This window comes from Phyllobates terribilis, unplaced genomic scaffold, assembly GCF_046119375.1.
Source record: "Phyllobates terribilis strain yellow unplaced genomic scaffold, ASM4611937v1 Scaffold_11__3_contigs__length_659146591, whole genome shotgun sequence".
NCBI lineage: Eukaryota > Metazoa > Chordata > Amphibia > Anura > Dendrobatidae > Phyllobates > Phyllobates terribilis.
The window spans coordinates 68,945,817-68,973,215 of NW_027362771.1; the positions used below are offsets into that span (position 1 = coordinate 68,945,817).

Sequence of the window (27,399 nt, forward strand, 5' to 3'; positions counted from 1 at the left end):
ACCGCACCGACAGTTTCGCTCAGCTCTGCTTTTTCACCGCATCTGCGGTTTCGCTCTGCTCTGCTGTCCACCGCACCTGCGGCTCCTGTTTCCCAGTCTGTACTGGTCCCTATCCTGCCTGCGTTCCTACCTGCCAGTACCCGCCTGTCTGCATGCCAGTCGTGCCTGCCAGTGCTCATCTGTCTGCATTCCAGCCGTGACTACCAATACCCACCTGTCTTCATACCAGCCATGCCCGCCAGTACCCACCTGTCTGTACGCCAGCCTAACCTGCCTGTTCCTGCATTCCTCCCTGGTTCACGGAGTCGACTGAGCCGCCGTGTGACCTTGGTCGGACCGAGTTGATACTTAGTTACGCCCCTCCATGCACCCCTCGGTTTATGGTCCAGTGGGATCACTAATCAAGCTCACGCCAGTCAGTCCGGGCGCGAGCGTAACAGTTTGCTCAGGCCATGGTTCCCGTTGAGCCCCACGGCCCTTCGCTCTCAGAGACATTTGAATCCTTGTCTGGCGAATACGTGCACCAAGGAAATTTTTTTTCGCAAGCTGAGGTCCAGGCGATTTACGCACCAGCCCAAATGGAGCTATCAGCACTCGTTCCTGCGGATCCACCACGGTACTATGGGAATCCAAAACGAAGCCATGCATTTGTGGAGCAATGCATGCTGCATTTCAAATTCTATGCTCACTATTTTCCTACCGATTGGGTTAAAGTAGCATTTCTGATCTCCTACCTAGCGGGTGATGCCTTGAAATGGATCACCCCCCCTATGGGAAGCATGGGATCCTATAGTCTCTGACCTGCAGGCCTTCCTGGTGGCCTTTCTAACGGTCTTCGATGACTCTAATCCTGAAGCTTCTGCTGGAGCTTCCCTTCCCAATGTCCTGGAGCAGCCCCGATGGGTGATGTGTGTAGGTAGCCTACCAGTTCTCCAGCCTGAAGAGACTGCTGCCCACACAGAATCCACACAGGATGACAATGCTCCACAGAATACTTTTCTTCCCAACCTCAAGAGGCAGTCCAGATGTGCAAGGTGTAGAGGTAAACCGTCACGCCAGGTTCTGTCCTCCCAAAGACCTCCTGTTCCCCAGCCTGTAGAGGCAGCTATCCACACAGAATCCATGAAAGATGACTATGTTTGTCAAGCAAAGCAGAGGCCAGAACTCAGTCACAAAATCGGATTGCGGTCCCACTGCGGTTGTTTGGGACCCCCTGACGGTCTTTGTCCTGCGAAGGTTGGAGAATCCCAAGACATTAGGCCTGTAGGAGATGCTGCCCTTGGCGTTAGTGTTTCCTCTCCACAGATGACCATGACTGTCTCCGTGGCAAGTGAAGGCCTCGGATTAACCGGAAGTTTCGGGCTTAAAGCCTTGAAGAGTCGGTGTCTGATTCCCGTCCGACAACTCCAGAAGCCGGTTTGGGCATTGTTAGCGGAAGGACGAGCCCTACTCAGAAACAGTCAAAATATATCTGTACAAATTAAGCTCCAGATTGGAGCATTACACATGAAGAAGTTCACATTCCAGGTGCTGTCTGGTTTATCCACAGGTATTCCAGAGCTGAGAGATCTAGTGCCCGCTCAGGTCTGGAGATCCTGCATAGTGTTTCCTGGGGGACTGCTGAGGTGCAAGGGGTGTCCAGTCCCCATATCTTCAGGACAGTCAGCAGTTTGTTCTTCTTCACCACATCTGCTAGTCGCTGACTCGCTGTGCGCTGAAGTCTCCGAAGGAAGGGAATCGGAGGCATTGTCCCCACACAGTCTCGACGATTGTATCAATGATCTGGCTTTAAGCACCGCCCCGCCTCGCAGACGTGTCATCTCAGAAACCAGACTGAAGTTGGTCCCTAAGCAAGGATCCTCCATCTCTAACAAATCTGGCAATAAGTCCATCAAGGCGGTGGCTACCTCCAAGTCTCTGCACCCTTCCAACCAGGCGGAGGACCTTCAGTTGCCTCCTGAATCCTCCGGGGTGCTATCTGATAACAAATGGAGAGAGACTTTTCTGCACCCTGTACCTGGTACTTCACCCACTTCATCCAGTAAGCTTGGCAAAGTGTACGTCAAGGTGGTGGTTACCCCCGAGTCTCTGCACCCCTCCAACCAGGCGGAGGACTTCCAGTTGTCTCCTGAATCCCCCAGGGTTCTACCTGATAACAAATGGAGAGAGACTTTTCTGCACCCTGTACCTGGTACTTCGCCCACTTCATCCAGTAAGCTTGGCAAAGTGTACATCAAGGCGGTGGTTACCCCCGAGTCTCTGCACCCCTCCAACCAGGCGGAGGACTTCCAGTTGTCTCCTGAATCCCCTGGGGTGCTACCTGATAACAAATGGAGAGAGACGTTTTGCACCCTGTACCTGGTACTTCGCCCACTTCATCCAGTAAGCTGGGCAAAGTGTACGTCAAAGCGGTGGTTAACCCCGAGTCTCTGCACCCCTCCAACCTGGTGGAGGACCTCCAGTTGTCCCGTGAATCCTTTGGGGTACTACCCGATATTAACAAGTGGAGAGAGACTTTCCTGTGTCCTGTTCCTGGTACTTCACCCACTTCCTCTGTTGCTAAGGATGGCTCGATAGGAGGAAGCATCCTAGTCACCAAGATGGAGAGACCAGTTTCGTTCCCTCTAGTGGACAGAAGAGGTAATCTTCTTGAAGAGAAGGATCGGCCTCCAAATTCTCTTCAGTAAATCCTTGCTGGCTTGAAGAAGAGGGGGCGTAAAGGGGGGGTGGCGGCGTGCTTGCATGGCTTACCATCTCCCACCATGCAAGACCGCAATCTTACCTATCAGGCCAGGCTGCACACTTTGCTCCAGTACCTGCTGTTTGTATGTCTCTTGTCTGCTGGCTTAGGGCGGCGGCGCTGTTGCTTCCTGATTCTTAAAGCTACAGTGTGCGCAGTCCTAATGCGTCCCCAGCCTATTGCTGTGAGTCACTGGATACTTAAACCCCCTCCACCCAGTAGGAGATGCCTGAGCAACACTTTCTTACAGTGTGTTCTGTGCAACTGTGAGTTGCCAGGTCCTGTCCTGAATCTAGTCTGTTTCTGCCACCCTTGGGGCTGAGTACCCAGAGCCGTTACCTGTATCTCTGACTTCTAGTCTGTTTCTGCCACCCTGGGGGCTGAGTTCCCAGGCTCGTTCCTGTATCTTGTTCCTGTCTGAACAGTCTCCTAGCCCGTTACCTGTTTGTCTCTATGTCCGAACCTTCCCTTTTCCTGCAGTGTCTGAACATGCACCTAACTCCAACTCGTTGTCTCTGTACTTCTGTTTGTGAGTTTTGTGTCCACTCGCTACTTCATTGTAAGTACCTTGTGTGTATCTGGTTCTGCTTGTCCCCTTTCCCTGCCTCCGTAGCTACCTCCTGTGTTTTAACCATCTTCCTGTATTTTCCAGTCTGTTCCATGTGAACAGAGCTGTGTCCTGTCTGCCTGCACCTTCTGCTCTGTTCTGCTCTGCTTGTTCACCACACCTGCGGTTCCGCTCTGCTCTGCTTGTTCACCGCACCTGCGGTTCCGCTCCGCTCTGCTTGTTCGCCGCACCTGCGGTTTTGCTCCGCTTTGCTTGTTCGCCGCCCCTGCGGTTTTGCTCCGCTCTGCTTGTTCACCGCACCTGCGGTTTCGCCCTGCTCTGTTTGTTCACCACTCCGGCGGCTCTGCTCTGCTTGTTCACCGGACCGGCAGTTTCGCTCTTCTCTGCTTGTTCACCGCACCTGTGGCTCCGTTCCTGTGTCCCAGTCTGCACTGGTCCCTATCCTGCCTGCGTTCCTACCTGCCAGTACCCACCTGTCTGCATGCCAGCCGTGCCTGCCAGTGCCCACCTGTCTGCATTCCAGCCGTGACTACCAATGCCCACCTGTCTTTCTACCAGCCGTGCCTGCCAGTACCCACCTGTCTGTACGCCAGCCTAACCTGCCTGTTCCTGCATTCCCCGGTGGGGGTCAACAGCTGTGACCGGGGTCTGACCTGGAGTAGCACCTGGACCCTCTGCTCTGTTCCTCCCTGGTTCACGGAGTCGACTGAGCCGCCGTGTGACCTTATTCGGACCGAGTTGATACTTAGTTACGCCCCTCCAGGCACTCCTCGGTTCATGGTCCAGTGGGATCACTAATCAAGCTCACGCCAGTCAGTCCGGGCGCGAGCGGAACATTAGGCTGTGTGTTGTAATTTCAATACAATCAGCGTTTTATCAGTAGTAAATTATTCAGAGAGGATTAGGTTTCACTTACAGCCCTGTCAGGCTAATCTGTGTAACCCCGCCCCCACTACTGATTGGTAGCTTGCTTATAATGCACAGTGTCCACAGGAAACAGACAGTCAGTGGTGTAGGTGGGGTTATACAGAGTTCAGCATTCTAACCAGTGATACTTTTACTACAGAGAAAACCGGGATTCTATCAAAACTGCACCAGGCAGTCCAATAAGTAACACATAGCGGTAATCAGGGTCTCTGCCCCTACTTTATGCTCCTCTCAGAATACATAGCAAAAATCTGCTCAGAGATTGCCTTAAATGCAACGTCCATTGTGAAACAAGATAGAAGATGAGGGCGAGGAGTCTGGATTAGGTGAGTATAAGGATTCTTTTTAGTTTTAGGAGGGCTGTGGGGTAGACCATCATACTATATAGGGGGCTGTGAGGATTATTATCATGCAATATAGGGTGTTGCTCAGGGGACCATCATACTACATGGGGGGCTGTTGGGGGGACCATCATACTATAAAGGTAGCTGGGAGGTGGACTACCATACTATACCATACTATACAGGGGGCTGTAAAGTAGACCATCATGCTAGAGGGGGTGCTGCTGGGGGGACCATCATACTATATCGGGGGCTGTTGGGGGATCATAATACTATATGTGGCTGTGAGGGAGGCCATCACATTATTTAGTAGCTGTGAGATGATCCATCATGCTGCGAGGAGGACTATGATACTATATAGGGGGCAGTGAGGTGGATTATCATACTATATAGCGGGCTGTGAGGTTGACCATCAAGTTATATAGGGGGTTAATGGGGGGACAATGATGCTATATAGGGGGCTGTGAAGTAGACCATCATACTATATAGAAGCATATATATACAATAAGGAGCACTAAAGGTCATTATCATTATAAGGAGGCACAATGGGGGATCATTATCATTATAGAGAAAGCAAGGAGGCATTATTATTATTATTATAAAGCACAGGGGGTGTTTTTATTATTATAAAGAGATACAGGGTCATTATTATAAGGGGTCAAGGTGGAGTTTTATTATAGGAAGCAAAGGTGAATTATTACAAGGCAGCACAAGTTGTGGTTTGTGTAGAGGTGGGGAATGTGAGGAGGGTCCTGGAAAAGCAGTAAAGTAAAGATGTCTGTGTGTTACATTCTGCAGGGACGAGCTATGGATGGAAGAAGAGGTCATAGCGGTTTGGACCGAATACAAAGAAAAAGGGAAAATCAACGACAACAATCAGCGATAATATCACTGGTGAGAACCTGTATTGTACACACATACACTGTATATGGTCTACAGAGCACTGGTTTAGAAGTGATAATACCATTATATGGTCACTGTATGGGTATATATATAGGTTTCCATCACCGGCCTGCTCTGTGTGACTGCCCAGACTGTATTATTACAGTGTGTAGATTATAGCTGTATTAAGAATGATCACAGACATCATAAATCTTACTTTGCTTGTTGCATTGGCCATTGGCTCTATTAGACCCAGGACGGCTCATTTCTGGAGAATCTTCAATCTCATTACTTCTGTGAAGCATATACACTAATGAGATTACCACGGGCAATTATTTTAACCACACTGGCTTCTGTCATGGCGTGCAGACAGATCTGGGCTGTGGTTTCATCTTCACCAGAAGAAGAATCTGATCTGTATCATGATTTTTTTTCTTCTATAATTAATCATATAAGAGAATTAACTCAAATAATCCTTCTCATATGTGCAAATTGTAGGAATGTGTACAGCTAAGCATAAGGAGGAAAACCACAGATTCTTTGAAAGAATCAGCAGAGGCAGCATAATGGTAACCTTGTAGAGCTCTGTAGAGCATTCGGAGAAAGGAAATTCTAAGAATAACCTTAATATATAAATTGGCCTCCAATGCCCCCAAGTTGTAGACACAATTGGGGCTTCTGTCAGACAAAATGTGCAGAACAGTACCTAAATGTACCTTTCCATTCCTCCGCTCCATTTATTCAAATACTGATGTACAAGGGAAATAGACATGATATAGCATCAATAATAGAAGTGTAAATGTATTATACACCCAAGTATTGGAGTGGGATGACAAGGGCCGAGCAGTAACATTGTCTATGGGGGCTCACTGCAAATATTACATTACACTCATTCAAAATGGTATTGTGCCAACTGCTGCTCATAAAGGGAGGTGGGCACAGGTGCCTACCGGGGTATTCTCCTGTGGGCCTGTCTGAGCCTGTATACTCCCATATTGATAAATAAACTGTATGCATTTGTCTCTTATTGAAAAGTGTTGTTCTAAAGCCACTTTTAATAAATGTGACCCAATAGGCCCCATATAATAAAGTGAAACAAGTTTTTGTAACTCTAAACTTATTAAAACATAACTTAACTTTACTTGAGTCCTAGTGCTGGATCTGTGGGTTTAGAGAAGGTGAGTATGCACTATTATATTATGACATAAAATTCCCATTTGGAATATTTCTAAAGATGAACATGTAATGGTACCCTGATGTACTGTAGCTTTGTAGTTTCCAAAAAGCAAAAGACAATCCTTTAGCTTATGGTATATTTTGACTAGAGATTCACTAATCTCCTTACTTGTGATTTAATACTCCTAAAGACTTTAATAATAGGATTTTAATGGAATAAAACCATGTCACACATGTTTGTAGGCAGAAGGAATTGAACCTGTTACACATTGTTCCACCACATATCCTTCTTCAGGTCTCACCAAAGGACAGGTCAGTGGGGTTCATGGAGCATTTGCCATTGAACACGAAGTCTACTCCTCGTGTAGCACTGGGGTGTGCATATGGCAACCTCAAAATGTTATCATTGAACTGATAAACATCTTATTAGTATTGATGTTAAAGTGTTTGAGGTTTTTTTTTATTAAAAATTAGCTTAAAGGGAACCTGTCACCATGTTTTCCCAATATAAAGTACAGCCACCACCTTTAAGCCTCTTTTATTGCAATCTAGTAAGCTGTACATAAATCCCCAATACCCTCTACATAACACAAAAAAGACCTTTTATTATACCCCTATACGGGGTGGTCCGGTTGGATGGGCGTCACTGGTCTACCTTAGACGCCTTTAGTTGTAAGCGCCGTCATCTTGCCTTGTTTCATGTGGATAACATGTCCTACATCATCCACACACTGTCCCCCAATCGTGCTCCTGTGCAGGTGTACTTCTCTCTGAGCTGCTGAGGACAAAACAAAGTACTGTAATGGGCATGCGCCAGCTTTACTGCCGGGTCATTGACGCTCTTTGGCCTCTCCCGATGCATGCGCATTGCAGTACTTTGGTCTACCCTCACTAAGACAGAGCGAAGTGCGCCTGCGCTGGAGTGCAAGTGGGGACACATTGTGGATGATATAGAATGCATTATCAACAGGAAGCGAGCAGGATGACGGTGATTGTGATAAGAGCGGAGGCGCCGAAAGAAGGCCAGCAATGTCCATCGGACCGGACTGCACTGTATGGGGGGATAATAAAAGTTATCTTTTGTACTATGCAGAGGTGATTACGGACTTATGTACAGGTTACTAGATTACTGAAAAGAGGCCTTAAAGGTGGTGGCTGTACTTCATATTGGGAAAACCTGGTGACAGGTTCTCTTTAACAAATTAGATCTTCATGGGCTGTGTGTCATGAGTAAAGCACACAGGACATTTCGGCTGCCAACCTCCCACAGCAGATAATCGGCTGCGAAATCCACAGCGGTAATTACTGCTGCGGAATTCATTACATAAATGGTATGGTAAGACTACACATTTCACACTTCTAAATGGACATTGCATGCAAGAACCCCTCAATCCTCGCACAGCTGAAAAATTATTTGCCGAGAAGTAGGTAAAAATGTCTTCTAGTTGCTGTAAAGAGCTAATAGGTAGTTATGGAAAGAGAAACATGCTGTTTTGAAGGTAAAGAACGTTCACACCAAATGAATCTATTTTATCTTTCTCTTTTGTTCATTTTAACAATAAACAAAATGCAAACTATTAAAGGGGTTGTCCGGTCCAAATCGATAAGTCTGCAATCACTCTGTATGACTGCAGACTTCTCAATCACTCACTGCAGGGATTCGCCAGTTTCAGACCCGGGAACAGAGGGTATATATGTGTTATACATACCCCCGGCCAGTGGGCGCAGCCTTGTTCTCCATACACTTGTATGGAACCGAGGCCGCACCCTGTCTAGAGTCGCGGCCATCTAGATAGCTGAGGCTCGCTCCATACAAGTTTATGGAGAGCGAGGCTGCGTCCACTGGCCGGGGGTATGTATAATACATATATACCCTCTGTTCCCGGGTCTGAAACTGGCGAATCCCTGCAGTGAGTGATTGATAAGTCTGCAGTCATACAAAGTTATCAGTTTGGACCCGATTACCTTTTAACACATCCATTTTTTAAAGCATTCTTACTTTACAGCATTTTTTCCATACTTGCCTAAAATTTGTCACATTACAGTATATACCGTAAGCACATCTATCTATCTATACAGTGTATATATACTGTATATATTTACTTACTCCAAACCCACCTGTGAAGTTTATAATTTTTTTTTAAAATCTGCTAATTACTCAAATTCAGGGAAAAGGTGAAAATGTATTAAGATGATTAGTACTTTTAAAGTATGACCTCTTACTATGATGTGAGTTATGTTTCACGGGACTGTACATTGTTCATCACAATCATCATCAAAAGAAGAAAGAGGGGCTGATAGGGGGTATCATAAGTAATAGACATAAATATCTTAACAGCAGTACACATTTTAGGGAATACTGTAAGATTACACTGCCCAAGTGTCATTTCTGTTTCTACTGACCCAACCCTAGGAGTAGATGTTTGGAGAAGTAGTGTCTCCTGGTGGCAGTTCGTGCAAATTGCAAGCACAGTTCTATATATTAAGGCGAAATATTCAATGATCAGTGAGAAGCCAGCAGTGCTTTTGTAGCTGCCATGTCCAATCAGTCCCACGGGGAATTGTGCAGGATTTCCATGGGAACTGCCAGATACGGCTCTGGAAGCGATGCTAGGAATACCAAGTACATAATTCAATATGGGAGTTTGTAAGCAGTTACAATTTTATAATATGCTGTACAAAAGAAAGGGAGTGTGTTATGATACAAAGGAAGAATACTAATGTGCTTATTTACATGGATGTCAAGAGCGCAAAATCAGTGACTGTGTTTTGTAAATCAAGAATAAAAAATATTAAATAATACCAGATACTGAGTTTACAAGTTGTAATATTGCATGTCTGGAAGTATCTTTATTTATAGTCTGGTATTTTTATAATTTCTATAGTACCAATCATGGCTGCAATCAGGACATTACTGCCCTTACTGCTGTATGGGGCCCGGTGAACAGCAGTAAAGAGCGGGGGCCCAGTCTGGGCCCCCCCTCTTGTGCTTCTGCTCACCGGGTCCCAGGATATCGCCGGCGGCTTACTTGTCTTCTGCTTAGGGAGCCTTGGAGCTCTCATAGCCGTCAAATCTGAAAGGCCATGCAGCTCCAAGAAAGTCCCTCCTCCCCTTCAGTGATGCTCTGGAGACCGCGCGTATGCAATGACATCATCGCGTACTTGCCGGCATTCAGCGCCAGGATGCTGCCAGTCCAGAAGTGGAGCTGCAGTGATCATATAGGAGGTAAGTATGAAAACTGAAGTTTTTTTTATAGAATTAGTTAAATTATCTTGGGGGAGAGCACATAATGAACTGGGAGTGTGGGGTGGGGAGAGCACATGATGACCTGGGAGTGGGGGATGGGGAGAGCACATGATAAACTAGGAGTGGGGGGTGAGGAGAGCACATGATGAATTGGTGTGGGGGGTGGGGGGAACATATGATGAACTGGGAGTGGGGGGTAGGGAGAGCAAATGATGAATTGGAGTGGGGGGTGGGGAGAGTACATGATAAATTGGAGTGGGGGGTGGGGAGAGCACATGATGACCAGGGAGTGGGGGGTTGGGAAAGCACATGCATAATGAATTAGGAGTGGAGGGTGGGGAGATCAAATGATGAATTGGGAGTGGGAGCGTGGGAAGAGAACATGATGAACTGGGAGTGAGGGGTGGGGAGAGCACATGATGAACTGGGAGTGAGGTGTGGGGAGAGCACATGATGAATTGGGAGTGGGGGTGGGCAGAACACATGATGAATTGGTGTGGGGGGTGGGGATAGAACATGTTGAACTGGGAGTGGAGGGTAGGGAGAGCACATGATGAATTGGGGGTGGGGAGAGCACATGATGAATTGGGGTGGGGACAGCACATGATGAATTGGAGTGGGGATGGGGAGAGCACATGATGAATTGGGAGTGGGGGTGGGGAGAGCAAACGATGAACTGGGAGTGTGGGGTGGGGAAAACAAATGAATTGGGAGTGGGGGTGGTGTGAGCAAATGATTTGGGAGTGGGGGTGGGGAGCGAAAGTGACGAATGGGGATGGGGAGAGCTTATGATGAAGGGGTGGGGAGAGGTAATGATGAATTGGAAGTGGGGGTGGGGAGAGCAAATAATGAATTGAGTGTGGGGGAGCACAAATAATGATGAATTGAGGGTGGGGGAGAGTAAATGATGATGAAGTGAGGGTGGTAGAGAGAGAGGACATGACAAAATTAATTGGGGCAGAGGGGGGCTTGTAAATATAATGAATCGGGAGAGTTGAGGATGACGGAGTGTGACTGGTAATGAATTGGTGGAAAGAGTACAGATTCTAATTAATTTATATATTTATTAGGTGGGGAAAGTGGCTATTTACAGTTAGTGGGGATGCAGTGGTGGATTACAATTTATATTTGGAATGGTGGGTTGCATAATAACTAATTATATATTAATGGTGGGTTTACATCTGTATTCAGGTGCATAGTGTAAAAGTTGGGGAATGTGCTCTAGATAACCGTGTGTTATTTTATGCACAGACGAGTCCTGGCTGGAAGAAGTGATGCTGGTCGGTGCTTGATGAAGGAGAAAAGCGAAGATGAATGACTTCAACTAGGAACATCACTGGTGAGTCAGTGTGTTATCTGTACACTGACACTATACACTATATACTATGTACAGAGCTCCTGTGTATAATTTCACTGGTGATCACTGTATTACCTGTACACTATATACAGAGCTCCTGTGTATAATGTCACTGGTGATCACTGTATTACCTGTACACTGACACTGTATATAGAGCTCCTGTGTATAATGTCACTGGTGATCCCTATATTACCTGTACACTAGCACTATATACAGAGCTCCTGTGTATAATGTCACCGGTGATCCCTGTATTACCTGTATACTACATAAAGAGCTCCTGTTTATAATGTCACTGGTTATCACAATATTACCTGTACACTGACACTATACACTGTATACTATGTACAGAGCTCCTGTGTATAATGACACTTATGGTAATATTAGTATTGTGTGTTTTTTATTGATGATTAGTATTGTAGTATTCGGTCACTATGTGGTGGCAATATGTGGTCTGGTCACGGTGGGGAGGTTTTTGTCCCTTGTATATGATATTATTCAGTCACTGTGGTGGTAATATGTGGTATAGTTATTGTTCCTTGTATGTGGTATTATTCGGTCACTATGTGGTGGTAATATGTGGTTTAGTCATGGTGTGGCAGTATTTGTTCCTTGTATGTGGTATTATTCGGTCACTATGTGGTGGTAATATCCGGTCCGGCCATGGTGTGACAGTACTTGTCCCTTGTATGTGATATTATTGGTCATGGTAAAAAATGTATGTGACACATTCGCTTAAAGAAAAATAAATAAAAATATACCTAAAAAGAGTATTGGATGTTTTAAGAAATATGTAATATGTTAGAGTAGAGTAGGGCCCGGCCAGAAGAGTCTACCTCCTTGGTGGCGGCTTAAAAAATCTTTTGGCCAAGACAAAAGCTGATGGCTATGCATGTGATATGGTGTTTGATGGGACCTGTTAATGTGTGATTGGTGAGGACGTAGTGCAGAAGTGGAGTTTTTCCAAGAGTGGATGGTGGGTCTGTGGAAGGTTCGAGGAGTGGAGGCGGAGCTGGGGTGGAGCCTGGGCGGAGTATCAAGGGGGCCTGAAAATTTTGCTAGTATGGGGCCCTGAAATTCCTGATGGCAGCCCTGGTAGCAATAGAAGACAGAGGTGCATCTTGAAGCTAGCTTTCCATGCTTAAAGGGGTGGTCCGATAGAAAGGTATTGATCCTTATCTTTTCTCAGATGAATATGTACAGATCTGCAGTGCTCGTGTAGAGATGAGCAAATCACTTCACGTGACCCCAGCCCATGATCTGGGTCAGTAGTCTCTGGAGGTTGACAGGAGGTGTGCAGATTTCCTTACCCACCAGGATCCCAGGCTTGGTTTATGATTAGCCAGGGCTGGTGAGATTTAATCTGCATGCTGCACAAATGACAACTGCCAGCCTGGCTAACTGGAGTCAAATGAAGCAATGCGCTCATCTCTACTCACTAGCAACCACAACCCAGAGTACAGAGCCATGGTTTTCCACTCCATACACAGTTTACATACGGAGCAGGTAATACTATGTAGGTGTGAGATGTGTGTCGGTTCACCAAAGTGATATAATTGTGTAAATCTGTAGCCACACCAGTATAACACTGTACTTGGTGAAAGACAGTGTATATATTTTGATGTAAGGTTTTAACTCTGTGAATGATTTAAAATGCATTGTATTACATGATTATATAGGGATGTAAGAATAAGCAGTTAATGTATTAATTATAGGGAGTTCAGTGCATGCTGTTAGAGGGTAGTAACGGTGAAATTTGTCCAACAACCAAAGGAGAGTTGGTGATTGGTCTAGCTCCAGTGTGGGAGGGGCTTACTTAATGTGCTCAGAGGATTTCCCAGTTGACTGTTGAAAGTACGTGACAGGAATATGTGGAGCGGCCATCTTGGGGGTAGTCTGGAATATTTCCTGAATAGAAGAGGACGCGCTGGAAGGGAATTCAGCAGCATCTGCTTGTGAAAACACTCCACTGACACCAGTGTAAGAAGGAAGACTTGCCTAGGGACAGGTGCAGAGCTCCGGCGCCGGAACTGCCAGGGTCCTCCCAGTGTTGCCAGGGGACGGGATTAAGAGTGCACGGGGGACTTCCTGGACAGTGCTAGGGGACAGAGAAGAGGGACGGAAGAGAGGAAGTCAGGTGTCTGGGCTCGCGCGAAAGAGACAGTTGGTTGTGGAGAGTAGACTGGCAGATGGGGAAAAACAGTCTGACCTGCCGACAACAAGAGAGAGACGTGCTGCCCTGTCTTCGGTGAAATAGAGACGTGCTGACCTGTCTGCGGTGACGGACGAACGGGTGACACAGCTTGCCGCAAAACAAGGGGCGTGTGGTCTGTACCGGGCCTACAGAAAGTGATCGCTCAGTTACCTGCATCACCACAGTTTTCCAGACATCTGACGGTGACCTACGGGTGAGCACCCGGGATTAGTGATCCTAACGCAGTTTGTTGTACGCCGGAGGAGCTTGCTACGGCTCTTAAAGGAGTCGTGACCGCTGTCGTGTGGTCAAAAGGACTGGGGGCCCAGTGGGTGAGACCCGAGACCGCCCACTGCCGCCAGAAGACGGACACCCTCTGGAGTGAGTGTCTGTAGACGGACGTAGTTATTGCTAAAGGACAGATAAGTGCAAGCCTCCAGTAATCTACCTTCTCTTATTCAGCCTGAACTTTTGGGACTGCGCCGTATTGTTCATCCTTTCCGTGTTATAGTTAAACCACAATCGTTTATTGTCCGATTTTACTGTTTCATTGTTATGTTACTTAAATTTACACTCCCTGCGTGGAGAAACCAAATCTTGAATTAAACCTCTGCCATACTCTCTGCGTGCTGTGTGCGGCATCCGTGCCTTTTAACGCCAGAGAAGTGGCATATTGGAGCTGAGCTTGCTCCCGACTGGAACCTGTCCAGGTTTGAGGAGATTCCTGTCAGAAACGCTGTTAAGAGATGATAAAGGCTGGGACCTACAGTGAAGGGGTGTTGGACACCTCTGAGGAATTAAGCCACAAGCAACAATGGTACTGCTCACCTGTTGAAGGTGGCCCCACAGTGAGTACAGTAGCTGTTCACTCATCACATAACATTTTGGCGCCAAAATATGTAAGGCTGAAATATAGCCTGTAGTTAATAAGTTAGGTATGTTGACTGCTTCACACACTGTTTGTTGCTAATACCAGCGTCCAGAACTTTCGGATTTTCTGCCACGGTTTCTGTTTGTTTAATAAAACAAACTAAAAATCCCAATCCACTTTGAGGTGCCAACACGGCACAAAATGGACTCTGGACCACACTTGAACTCCATTTTGTTACAGGAGAAAGTTTCTGCAGGGCATTTTTGTACTGGACAGTTATTCAACTGCGTAAGACTTTATTTATGACTAAACTGCAGTCGCTGTAGGTTTTTCTGGGTATCTTTGATACAGTTGAGGGCGAACTGTTCCTCTGAGCTTGCTGTGGACACCACAGGAAGGGAGAGGGAAATTTGGTTGGGGAAATAGAGGAAATATTTATAAGATTTTAACCTTCAGTGCTGTACTGAAGGCTAGCCTTTACGTTACACTCATACAATCAATAGGCAGCCCAACCCGCATGAAGACCCGAGTAAAGACCCAAGAGAGACCAGACCCGAGTGGAGACCCAAGAAAGACCAGACTAGAGTGAAGACCTGAGAGAGACCACATCGGGAGAGCTGAGCCATGTGAACAGTCAAAGCTGAGAAACGACTAGACTGCAGCGGATGGACACTCTTGTGAGCTATCGCTTCCACTGTAGACATATGGTACAAAGGCTGTGCTTCAAGCAAAAAAGGTGGCCAGCGTGCCGAGTGTGCTGAAAATCCCACCAATCTGGGACTTGCAGCCTAGCGAGTAGTATCATCTATCCCCAGTTAGGGCCAGTGTGACATTCTGCGTTGCCTAGAGAGTGACGATGATGACGAGCCTGGTAGTGATCTGTCAATTGGCATAATTTCCATGGCGTTTGCCGGTGGGTAAGGGGTCTCTGTACTATTGCACTTTAAAATGTCTAAGGTTTATTTGTGTCATCAATTCGCACTTGGCTATTCTTGGTTATCATCTGGCTACCATCTGTGTGTTAATCAGTGTTATTCCTTCTAGCCTATAATTTTTTTGATTCCTTGAATTTATTTATTTATTTTGTGCAGTGACTTTCCTTCTCTCGATTATTGTTGTTTTTTTTCTATGAGGTTATTATGATTTGTAATTTATTTTTATTATGTCCAGAATGCCTTAATGTGACTTACCTATGACGTCACTGTCCCCTTTTGGGGTGGTGGTGGTGGTGGTGGTGGTGGTGGTGGTGGGGGGGGGGGTTATGAGGTGTTTTTATTGATTTTCTTCTGTTTTTGTAATTAATAAAAATATATTTATTATAGTTAAAAAATACATATTTTCTTGGTATTTTTCATACTTCTTGCCTTTGATTAGTTAGTTATAGGTCTTTAATTGATTTTGGGAACTTTATCAAAGTTATTATTCATTGGTTATGTAGCATTGTTTTTTTTTACTTGAAAGTATATGTAATGTTGATATTGCATGTCTTAATGCTCAGTGTTATTTCTCGAATGTGCTGTGTTCAATTTTGCACTGTAAATTTGGGTTTGTGACAGTTACTTTTTACAGGTGTTATTTAGAGGTGGTTCTCAAGTCCTCAGACAATTCTCTTCTCTTTCTGTTCTCCATGCTTAGTGTGGCACACACACACACACAATGCAAAGATTGAGTCAACTTCTCCCCTTTTTATCCAGTTTCAGGTGTGATTTTCATATTTCCCACACATGTTACTTGCCACAGGTGAGTTTGTATGAGCATCACATCACCTTTATGTGACCTCACGGTGACCTCTGTGAACTTTCTCACACTGCGAGCGGTGATGTCAGTAAGGTTAAAGCAGTTCACAGCTGGCGGATCACACAGAGGTTACCATGAGAAACCGCCACCTTTGACCTGCGATAACCTTAATGCACCAGGACCTGCTCCTGCAACGTCTGCCAGGTGCCGCTGTACTCATTCTGCAGGCTAGTGATAGAAGAGACATCCTGACATCCTGTCGAAGGCTCTGTCCAGCCACTAAGATTAGAGTGGCTGGAGCTTGCAGTGCTGTAAAGTCTGACAGTATGGGCATGTGTGTTGTCTAGCTGGAGTTATCAACTCCCAGCTTTAGCCAATTGAAAGGCACCACACCCTATTTAAGCTTCCGGTTTCCTGCTGGAAGCTGCCACATATAGCTTTGTGTATCTCTGGTGAAGTCCTTTGTGTTTAGCTCCTGTCTAGTGTATTTATTTGCTGTTTTGAACTCGGTTTGTTTTACTGACTATTCTTCCGTCTCCTGATTTTGTACCTTCTCAACCCTCTTGGTTCTGACCCAGTTACCTGGCCACCCCTGCCATCCTGCACCACCGAACAAAAGCAGACTCAGTGGCCTCAGCCCTGGAATCCCTGTGTAGGTATAGATCCCTATACAGGGTTTAAAGGATGAAGACCATGGCAACCCCTGGCAGACAAATTGGCGTCCGCTAAGTCTGTTTGCGTTAGTCATTTTTAGAGCTGCCACGCTACAACTGACAGAGCTCTATTACAGGCAGCACTCCTATGATTACAATGAACTACCAGTATATAAAATAGGAATTGCTATTATGGGAGCACATGCTCTGTTGCTCTTGCTACAGGTGGTCTGTATCTTTACCCACTGATAATGCTAGACATTTCATGACTTTTTTTTTAAATCGGAACCACTTAAAAATATAGATTGATAGTAAAATATGTCACCATAAATATTGCAACTTTTATATGTCTAAAAACCTTGTAACAAATAGTTGCTGCAAATCAGAAATTATATGGTTTTCATACATGCATCCAGTATCAATATCTATCATAGATAGTGAAACATATCGCATGTGTGGCGCCCCTGAGGGTTCAGTCGCCACAGGGATACTGCACCTCAGAGCGAGGTGTGGTATCTCCTCTCCCAGGTAAGGATGGAGTACCTCACAGGACCCCAACCACACACTCAACACTACACCACTCCAGTTCTGAAGGGGGCCTAAAGCACCATAGTGCTGCCCCGGGCATGAATGGAGGAGTTGGGGGGAACCAAAGTTAGGGGGAACCACGTAGTGAGTGAGGGTGGAGGAAGCACTTTACTTTAGCACTTAATAGAATCATATATAACTGGAGGCCGTTTTAAGAACCAGGTCTTTGGTCGTCGGTCTTTATTATGGCAAGTCAGCACAAAGCTGCGGCCGGCTGAAGGGTCCACGGTTCCCAGTCTCAGGCCTCGAGATGGGGGATTGGGGCAGAGTTATAACCAGGCACTGTCCCCGGTCAGAGTCCAACCAAGAAGGCCCAGGAGGGGAGCAGAGGAGACAGGCTCCACAAGCGAAAGGATCTCAGGGGGTGCGGACGGAGCGGAGTCGCCACCTGCATACCTTATTCTGGCTCAGCCAGAGAGACCCTGCCACAAGAGGGGGTATCGGTCCCCGATTATCTGACGCTTCTGAATCACTGTCACATCACTTCACATCACTGTCGGAAAAGTCCGGAGGCTTATGTGGATCCCAGTGGGATACGGACGGAGCGGAGTCGCCACCTGTATGCCCTAATCTGAGTTTATCCAGAGGGACCCGGCCCTATGCCACGTTCTCACCACAAGTCACCAAAAAGGGCACCCAGTCGGTCCGGGAACTACACGTTACCCACAAGGGACGTCGCAGTACCCGTACGCGACTCAGTGGGGGACACAAGGCGGGAGAAGTACAACAGGAGAAGAACACTTTAGAGCGGGGGTCCTGTCAAGCGCTCCTGAACTACCTGGAGAGTGCTGAACCCCACCCTGGCGGCCTCAGCTCGCCGTGTGACAGCAGAGAGAAGCTCTGAGCTGAGAAAGCACCACCGTGAGTAAAGACTTGGATGACTTCAATTATTGCCTCTGTTCTTTCCTCCGCGGCTCTGCACCCGCCAGCGCTCTACACTGTGCTCCAAATTATTATGCAAATAATATTTTCTCAGATTTTCCCAAATTACCTATATGAATTGCAGTCATTGTAATTTTCCAGTCAAATAACTATTAGAGTACAATTGAAAGGTTTTTGTACAAACTGCCTATGATAACAGTATATTTTTTTAAAAAATAAAACACTCAAAATGCATGTTCCAAATTATTATGCACAGCAGAGTTTTCAACCTTTTCATTTTAATAAAGAACAAAAAAAATGGTCATTTTTGAAATTATAAGCATTAGCAGGTTATTACAAACTGAAATCAAACAGTTTTCAACACAAAACTTTATTCTAGGTGATGTTACATTTGCACATAGGACCCCTTGTTCGAAAGGAGCTTCTAAACTCTCTCATTCATTGAATTTGTCAGGTTTTGGATGGTTTCTGCTTCAATTGTTTTGCATGAGGACAGAATACCCTCCCAGAGCTGTTGCTTAGATGTGAACTGCCTCCCGCCATCATAGACACTCCTTTTTGATGATGCTCCAGAGGTTCTCAATGGGGTTGAGGTCAGGGGAGCATGGGGGCCACACCATAAGTTTGTCCCCTTTTATGCCCACAGCAGCCAGAGATGCAGATGTGTTATGTGCAGCATGAGACGGGGCATTATCATGCATGAAATGATCTCGATGGTCCAGATGGATGGAGTGGAGGATGGCTGGTTGATGGACACCCCATGCAAACACGGCTACGGTGCCAACAAGGAGGAGGTGGAGTAATGTTTTGGGCTGGAATCATGGGGAGAGAGATTGTCGGCCCTTTTAGGATCCCTGAAGGGGTAAAGATGAACTCCATAATGTATGTTGAGTTTCTCAAACAGCACTTCCTGCCATGGTTCAAGAAGAAGAACCGTGCATTCCGCAGCAAGATCATTTTCATGCATGATAATGCCCCGTCTCATGCTGCACATAACACATCTGCATCTCTGGCTGCTGTGGGCATAAAAGGGGACAAACTTATGGTGTGGCCCCCATGCTCCCCTGACCTCAACCCCAGTGAGAACCTCTGGAGCATCATCAAAAGGAGAGTCTATGATGGCGGGAGGCAGTTCACATCTAAGCAACAGCTCTGGGAGGGTATTCTGTCGTCATGCAAAACAATTGAAGTAGAAACCATCCAAAACTCTTATAAATTCAATGAATGAGAGAGTTGAGAAGCTCCTTTCGAACAAGGGGTCCTATGTGCAAATGTTACATCACCTAGAATAAAGTTTTGAGTTGAAAACTGTTTGATTTCAGTTTGTAATAACCTGCTAATGCTTATAATTTCAAAAATGACCATTTTTTTGTTCTTTATTAAAATGAAAAGTTTGAAAACTCTGCTGTGCATAATAATTTGGAACATGCATTTTGAGTGCAGTTTGAGTGTTTTATTTTTTTAAAAATATACTGTTATCATAGGCAGTTTGTACAAAAACCTTTCAATTGTACTGTAATAGTTATTTGACTGGAAAATTACAATGACTGCAATTCATATAGGTAATTTGGGAAAATCTGATAAAATATTATTTGCATAATAATTTGGAGCACAGTGTATTGCACTCCTTCTCTACGCTGCCCTGAGGCCCCGCTCCACCTGTGGGGAGCCGAACCATATATAGCTGCCTAAAAACCGACCTCAGAGGACTGTCGCAGCGCTGGTGATTCTCACCAGACACCACGGGTGGCGTCACGAACTCTCCCCTTTCCCATACACCTTTTCCCCTTCCCTTGCTTTTAAGAGTGACCCCAGGGTACGGGCCCGGGAGCCGGCCACCGCGACATCCCCAAAACCAACAGCAAGGCCGGGCGCTGAGTCGCGTCCCCATCCCCAGGGCGCGTCACATGTATTGCTATAAAATCTTTGTCAACATAGCAGATACAATGATCCTGAGTTACATGTTCTTCACATATTGGCCCATTGACTTTTCCTTTCCTGTATGTAGGACTCTCAGAAGACTTCTATTTAGCTATCAGTCCAGTGCAGTCCTGATGGTTCTGGATAATTCCTTTAGACAGCATCACACAAAATACAAAGCCAAATAGAAGGATATTCTGATTTCTGGGTTCATAATATTGGTGCATTATAATGTATGGAGACACGCCTTATCAGGGGTGGATGTTCCATTGGTGCAGCTGCACAAGGGCCTAAAAGGTAAGGGGACCCACTACCTCCTCCAAAGCAGGAGGAATTGTGAATTATGATGAGCTATTGGACTGAGAGGGCCAATATATTGTTCTTGAACAGGGCCTTCTTCTGTCTGCATCCTCTCAAGTCCCTTGTAATCAATTTGCAGCTTTGAAAGGAACTGAGCTGCCGTGATCTGCAGTACCCACCTCAGCTACAATCAAATGTATAGATCTTTGCCTAGTGAATAATGAAGGGAACAAAGTTGTTCAGTAGGGGATCCAGGAGGTGGATTTCCAGTGACTATAATAGGCCAACATTATAGTGTTGAAAACCCCTTCAAATATTGCTATTTTTCAATGGTCAGTTTTATTCAATATTTTATATAGGAATAACTGTAACTATCACTTTTATCTTCCCAAACCCTAGACAGACTTCATCTTTAAAATTGGTTCCTGACACTTGGGATATCACCAGAGCTAGTACTTATTCTCCAAAAATCATGCATGAAGAGGACCTTTGACCAGGTTAAAAGTGGCTGTTTTTTGCTATTATTGTATTCCTGCTGCTCCCCTGAGTATGCCCATTGTTGTTGTTTTTAAGTCCGTCATACAATTTAAATTTATGGGCCTTTTTACTTGGTGTTAATTTTTATGGTCTTTACCAAGGGGCCATGGATCACAGGTTAATAATGCAGAGCAACTTAAAAGCACGCCACCGAGAACCCTGTGAGCCCATCTCACTTGGAAAGACCATAAATTAGCAGTAAATAAAAAGGCCGATATCTCTAGAACCATATGGTGGATTTAAGAAAAAAAAAATGGAATATTCAGGGAAGCAGCGGGAATAACATAAGAGTGGTAGGGTAGGGATACTTTGTATAGTTACCTGCATTGTTGACCTTATGTTGCTTGGTTCTCTTTTGGTGTTGCCCATAAGATGTATTATCACATAGTGCACAAATAACCATAATACCAACATATGGTGACCAATATAGTCCCAAATATGCAGTAATCTAGTAACAATGCAATGTCAAAATAAATCTGCCATACAATCAATGATATGATTAACTATGGTTGCACGTGTCAGGGGCCAGGTGTACAGTGGCACCCCGGCACTAGGAGCATCTGATGCACTCCTCTTGGACTTTAGTGTCTGTGTTTGTACCCATCACAGCTCCTTATCTGGTCAAATATAAGATTTAGATAATACTTTAGGCTCTCATCTGGTAACATAAACCCTCTGATACCATATAAAAGTGTGCTGACAAAAGGGTTTAGTGTACAAATAGTCACATAAATCATAATAAAACAATATATAAATGCTGTCAGAGTTGAATGGTATAAAACAAAACTGTACAGTTTAATAATATGCAGGACAAAGCATTTCAGTCATCTCCTTAATAAGAAGAAGTACACTTGTTTAGGCGTCAGTAACATATCCTAATATATACACAGTCCGAGAATTCTGTACAGTCTGATTTTCACAAATACAATATGTGGTACCAGTTTGGTGAACATTGGATGCTTACATGTACTGGAAAGATGATAAAGATGCCAAATTATTGGAAAACCCAATGATTACTGTGGATTGGTTAATGTCCCTCAACTCAATCAGTGCTTTACAAATGAAATGTCCAGCTTCAATGAAGTTTTCCTGTAGCATATCATTTCACAAGCTTGCAATATGGACACTGCGGCCCATTAACTATGGATTAGCATCCTACACTCCATGCTTTTTTTTCTTCTAGACCTCTTCCTCTGTGAGTACACCGGCATGCTTACTTCACCTTGATTCTTAAGTGGACTTCACTTTCATTGGAAGAGGCACAAGTGCAACAATATAAGTGCATGAATGTATGTACAAGGAAGAACAGACCTCCACAGTCAGCAGTTCCGTCTACAATGGAGTTCTCGAAATCATGGAGGACACAACAACATTCTAGAGGTGGGATTGGGAGGCTCACTAGACGCGCTCGTATTGCTCAAAGCATGAACAGTATCAGTCTTTTGGGGGCTGTTGCCCTAATACTGGCCTGGCTGAGCTTTCTGGTCTTCTTTTTCTGGTAGAATTTGGTTTACATAGTTATTAGTAAAAATGGTCATTGCCTGTACACATTTTATTTTATAAAATCTAAAAAAAAACGATCCAAGGATTGACTGCCCTAAATCGTTGTCATGTATGTGTACTTCAGGTGAATCTTATTACCAAGTTTGTAGTTTTGAGTTAATTTTTTTTCTAATAGTAAAGTGTAAAAGATTTAGCCCATAAGTTCACTAAATGTGAAGGTGATGGTGTTTCTTGACGTATAGTGATGTCTTCCAGGATTTTGGCTATTTACAGTGTGTAAATTAACTCTAGGAAAGTTTTGAGCACAGTTTAAACGAACGGCAATTTACAATTAATAACATGTATTGCTATATGTAGGAAACATTTGCTTTCAGAATTGAGTATGTACAATGCCAAAAGGAACAGGCTCTCCCGGTAGCCCTCCCTGCTATCAGAACTATGTTTGCATTCATAGGTATACATTGCGTGTCTCCAGCACAGTATATGACGTATACAGTAGGGTCTGAGATTTCAGGCTTAAGGCACAGCAAACTGCCATTTTCAACTTAAGCTGGTCATATACTTTAAATAACTGTTGGTCAAAGTAGCTGACAGGTATCTCCCCTAATTTCCACATAAAGATGCACTCTTGTACAGGTGCATCTGACTAAATTAGAATATCATCAAAAAGTTAGTTTATTTCAGTTCTTAAATACATGAAACTATATATATGAATATATATATATATAGAAACTCATATATTATATAGAGTCATTACAAACAGACTAATCTATTTCAAGTGTTTATTTCTGTTAATGTTAATGATTATGGCTTACAGCCAATGAAAACACAAAAGTCATTATCTCAGTAAATTAAAATAATTAAAAAACACCTGCAAAGGCTTCCTAACCGTTTAAAAAGGTCCCTTAGTCTGTTTCAGTAGGCTCCACAATGATGGGGAAGACTGCTGACTTGACAGATATCCAGAAGGCAGTCATTGACACAGTCCACAAGGTCCCAGAGTTCCAATTTTCATTTGGAAATCAAGGTCCCAGAGTCTGGAGGAAGAGTGGAGAGGCACACAATCCAAGCTGCTTGAGGTCTAGTGTGAAGTTTCCACAATCAGTGATGGCTTGGGGAGCCATGTCATCTGCTGGTGGAGGTCCACTGTGTTTTATCAAGACCAAAGTCTGCGCAGCCGCCTACCAGAAAATTTTAGAGCACTTCATGCTTCCCTCTGCTGACAAGAGATGGAAATTCCATTCTCCAGCAGGACTTGGCACCGGTCCACACTGCCAAAAGTACCAATACCTGGTGTAAAAACAACAGTATCACTGTGCTTGATTGGCCAGCAAACTCACCTGACCTTAACCCCATAGAGAATCTATGGGGTATTGTCAAGAGTAAGATGAGAGACACCAGACCCAACAATGCAGACGAGCTGAAGGCTGCTATCAAAGCAACCTGGGCTTCCATAACACCTCAGCAGTGCCACAGACTGATCGCCTCCATGCAACGCCCCATTGATGCAGTAATTGATGCTAAAGGAGCCCCGACCAAGTAAAAACATTTTTCAAGCTGTTGTTATAAAGTATTCTAATTTACTGAGATAATGACGCTTGTGTTTTCATTGGCTGTAAGCCATAATCATCAATATTAACAGAAATAAACACTTGAAATAGATCACTCTGTTTGTAATGACTCTATATATTATATGAGTTTCACTTTTTGTATTGAAGAACTGAAATAAATTAACTTTTTGATGATATTCTAATTTTGCGAGAAGCGCCTGTATAAACGTGCATATTTACTGCCATAGGGAGGGTAAGAGGCTGCCAAATACCTCTGGTGCTGCTTATCTCCTGCAGAACAAAGTGTCAAACATGTTGAAATTTAGCACATTCTTGTTTGCCTTTCCAGCAGATGTCCTTATACGCCTTAAAGGGAAACTGTCATGTGACAGATGGTGTCCGATCTGCAGGCAGCTGCAGGAGCTGAGCAGAATGTTATTTAGTTCTGCAATAAAATGACAAATTATACTAAATTTTTACTAATTTTAAGCCTTGTTCTTTCTAAACTTCGGAATTCGAGTGTATGTGCTTGACCGCCTTTCTTGCACAACAGGCTATACAGTGATAGTTGTCAATCAGTAAGTAGAACAGCCCACTGGACTCCAAGGATTACAAGGATTGAAACTAAGAAAATACAAGTTATCCTATTTTTTTTTACCCCAAAAATTGTAAATTAATCTGCTCAGGTCTTTCTGCACCATAATGTGCTGCCTGAAGATAGGACAGCATGTACAATGTGTCAGATTCCCTTTCAATTGTCAACCAAAATTATCTATCGTTTATGACCAGCTTTACTAAACATGTACATTTTCTAAATGTCAAGTATGTACATATTGATTCCTATCACACTATTTTAGTATCAACTGCACGATAATGTAGATGCATAGCTGTTAAAGGGAATCTTTCAGCTGGCTTTTGCTATTTAATCTGAGCCCAGCATGAGATGGGGACCGAGGTCCTGATTCCAGGGATGTGTCACTTGCTTAGCAGCTTGTTGTAGTTTCAATACAATCAGTGCTTTATCAGCAAGAGATTACTACTGCAGGACTAGGTGTAGTGTGCCAGGCAGTCCAGCTAATCTGTGTAACCACGCCCCCACCACTGATTGGCAGCTTTTTGACAGTGCACACAGGAAGCTGCCAATCAGGGGTGTGGGCGGGGTTATACACAACTCAGCATTCATAGCACTGCTACATCAACAGCAGAGAAAACAGGGATTTTATCAAAACTGCACCAAGCAGTCCAGTAAGTGATACATCCCTAGAATCAGGTTTTCTGTACCTACATAATGCTGCTCTCAAATTCCATAGCAAAAACATGCTGACATGCTTCCTTTAAAGATCATTACTATTTGTACACAGAATGACAGCCTTTGCCACATCAATACCTAGATATATCACAATGCCTGATAGCTACAGTAATTCAAAGCCATCAATACAACCTAAAATCGATTGCCCATACAGAGCTGACAGGTATACGCCTTAGTTCCTTATGCTTAACATGCTGGAATAAAAATGGATGCCCAGCAAGTCTTCATTGTTATGTTGTTAATCCTCCCATTCACTCACCGTACAATAATGACATTTCAGTTGTTACTATTCCTGAGTTGAGACGAATAGCATCCCTATATTAAGTAAACCAGACTGTAATCAATGAATATTTTATTGTAAATAACCTGGGCGGGATGGGGAGAGGTCTCCAGCTTTGTCCATTTGCAGCTTTTTTTTTTTCCTAATTCTTTCATTGGATACATGGTGTTACATTAATAGAGTTCCCCTGCACAGCAGGGAGTAGATTGTTTCTCATTAGCTTTGGTTCTATGCCCAAGATGCATTCTTCTATTGACCTGTTGTTCTTCTTCAGGACTATTGTTCTCTGTTATAAGCGCTTACATTTCCACTGAGTGCAGCATATATAGTGTGACTTCAGACCGTCACACTGCAACATAACATAGCAGATAAAGAACAATGGCTTTGATTCCAAGGCCTTGCGTCTGTCACTGCAGTACAGGCGTTCTCTCTGCAAATATGGAAGCATTGATCTTTTTGCAAGGGCTCATCCATATTTCCTAAAATTCTGAAAACAAGACAGAGAAAAAAAAATTGTATTATAGGATGCAGAAACAAAAAGTTTCAAAGAAATGAAACCGTGTAGCGTGGCTAGACACAGCATGTCCTCAAGAGTGCCAACCATCTCGCAACGGAAGTCGGCAATAAACCTCTCTCTCGCCTTAAAAAAAAAAAAGATTTATATATGCTGGGACTGCCTAGAAAAATTCCCCAAAAATTGGTATAGATGGATTGATTTTCCTTGACTGCTTAGTTGGTGTGGTGTGCGTAAGGCCTTATTCACATGTCCATGTTTCCAGTATGTGTGGTATCCGTTTTTTCATGGATACAGCAGGTACCCATTATAACCTATGCTGCTATGCACGTGTCCGTGTTTTTACACCCATGTGCTGTCCGTATTTAACATTGTAAAGTATAGGAAAAGCTTTGTAATTTATTTATTTCTTTATCTATACCGAAAAAAAACACTGATGGAAAAACGGACACACTGATGGAAAACACTTATGAGACCGGTACCTGTTTCTCAAGTACGTGTTTTATACGGACATGTGAAGGAGGCCTAAGGGTGTGATGGCGGTTGGTTAGGGGGTAAGAAGATAGGCGTAGTTTCAGAGTTGTGCCTTCTGTATGGTCTTTGGCGACCTCAAACTCGCACTTTATGAACCTCGCTCACCGGTCAGTGGTGCACAAGAAACAATGACTATTGTTTGAAGTAGTTTGAAGTAGTTTCATTAATAAAATTTTTAAAGTGATTATTTTCAAATACTCTGTTTTCTCCTTTAATGCTGCTATCACTATGCACTGTGTAAGCTTATATATCTTTGTAGTACTGCTATTTTAGATACCAAAAGTTGTTTGCTTACTATATCCAATGAGGTATGTAATTCTTTTTATCTCCTCAATAACATTTTACATATTTTACATCCTTTTTCATCCTTCATTCTCTTCTCTGTGTTCATGGTCTATTTTTCAGCAATCATTAATATATTCATTGCCCTGATGCAACCTATAAATCTGCGTGCTTTGTCCATTTTTCAGTTCCTCAAATTAACCTTCTTACAACCTTAAGGCTATGTGCCCACAATGCAGAAATGCTGCAGATTTTTTCAGAGCATTTCTGCATCTCCCTGGCAGAAAAAACGCATGCGGATTGTACATGTGGATTGTAAATGCATTTTTTCTGCCAGGTAGAAGCGTTTTTAACATGTGATTTCGCATGCGGGTTGTCAAGCCCTTTCCAAGCGATTTTAGTGCTTGACAACTTGGTCACACAATATAAATCCATGCAACCGGCATGGCTTTATATAGTGTGACCAAGTTACGATGCTGAAAATGCGGGGGGCGCCGGAAAGGTGAGTAT

The 27,399-nt window shown here is 44.2% G+C and overlaps 1 protein-coding gene across 2 annotated transcripts in view; it reads right to left on the minus strand.

Moving 5' to 3' along the window:
* Positions 1-24,150: 24,150 nt before the first annotated feature.
* JAKMIP2 (janus kinase and microtubule interacting protein 2) overlaps positions 24,151-27,399 on the minus strand; it is a 155,346-nt gene continuing 152,097 nt past the window's right edge. For both annotated transcript variants that reach the window (XM_073651290.1, XM_073651289.1), the window contains one exon: positions 24,151-26,046. In XM_073651290.1, coding sequence (XP_073507391.1) covers positions 26,026-26,046 — 21 coding nt within the window. In that variant the 3' untranslated portion in view covers positions 24,151-26,025. The remainder of the gene's footprint in view (positions 26,047-27,399) is intronic.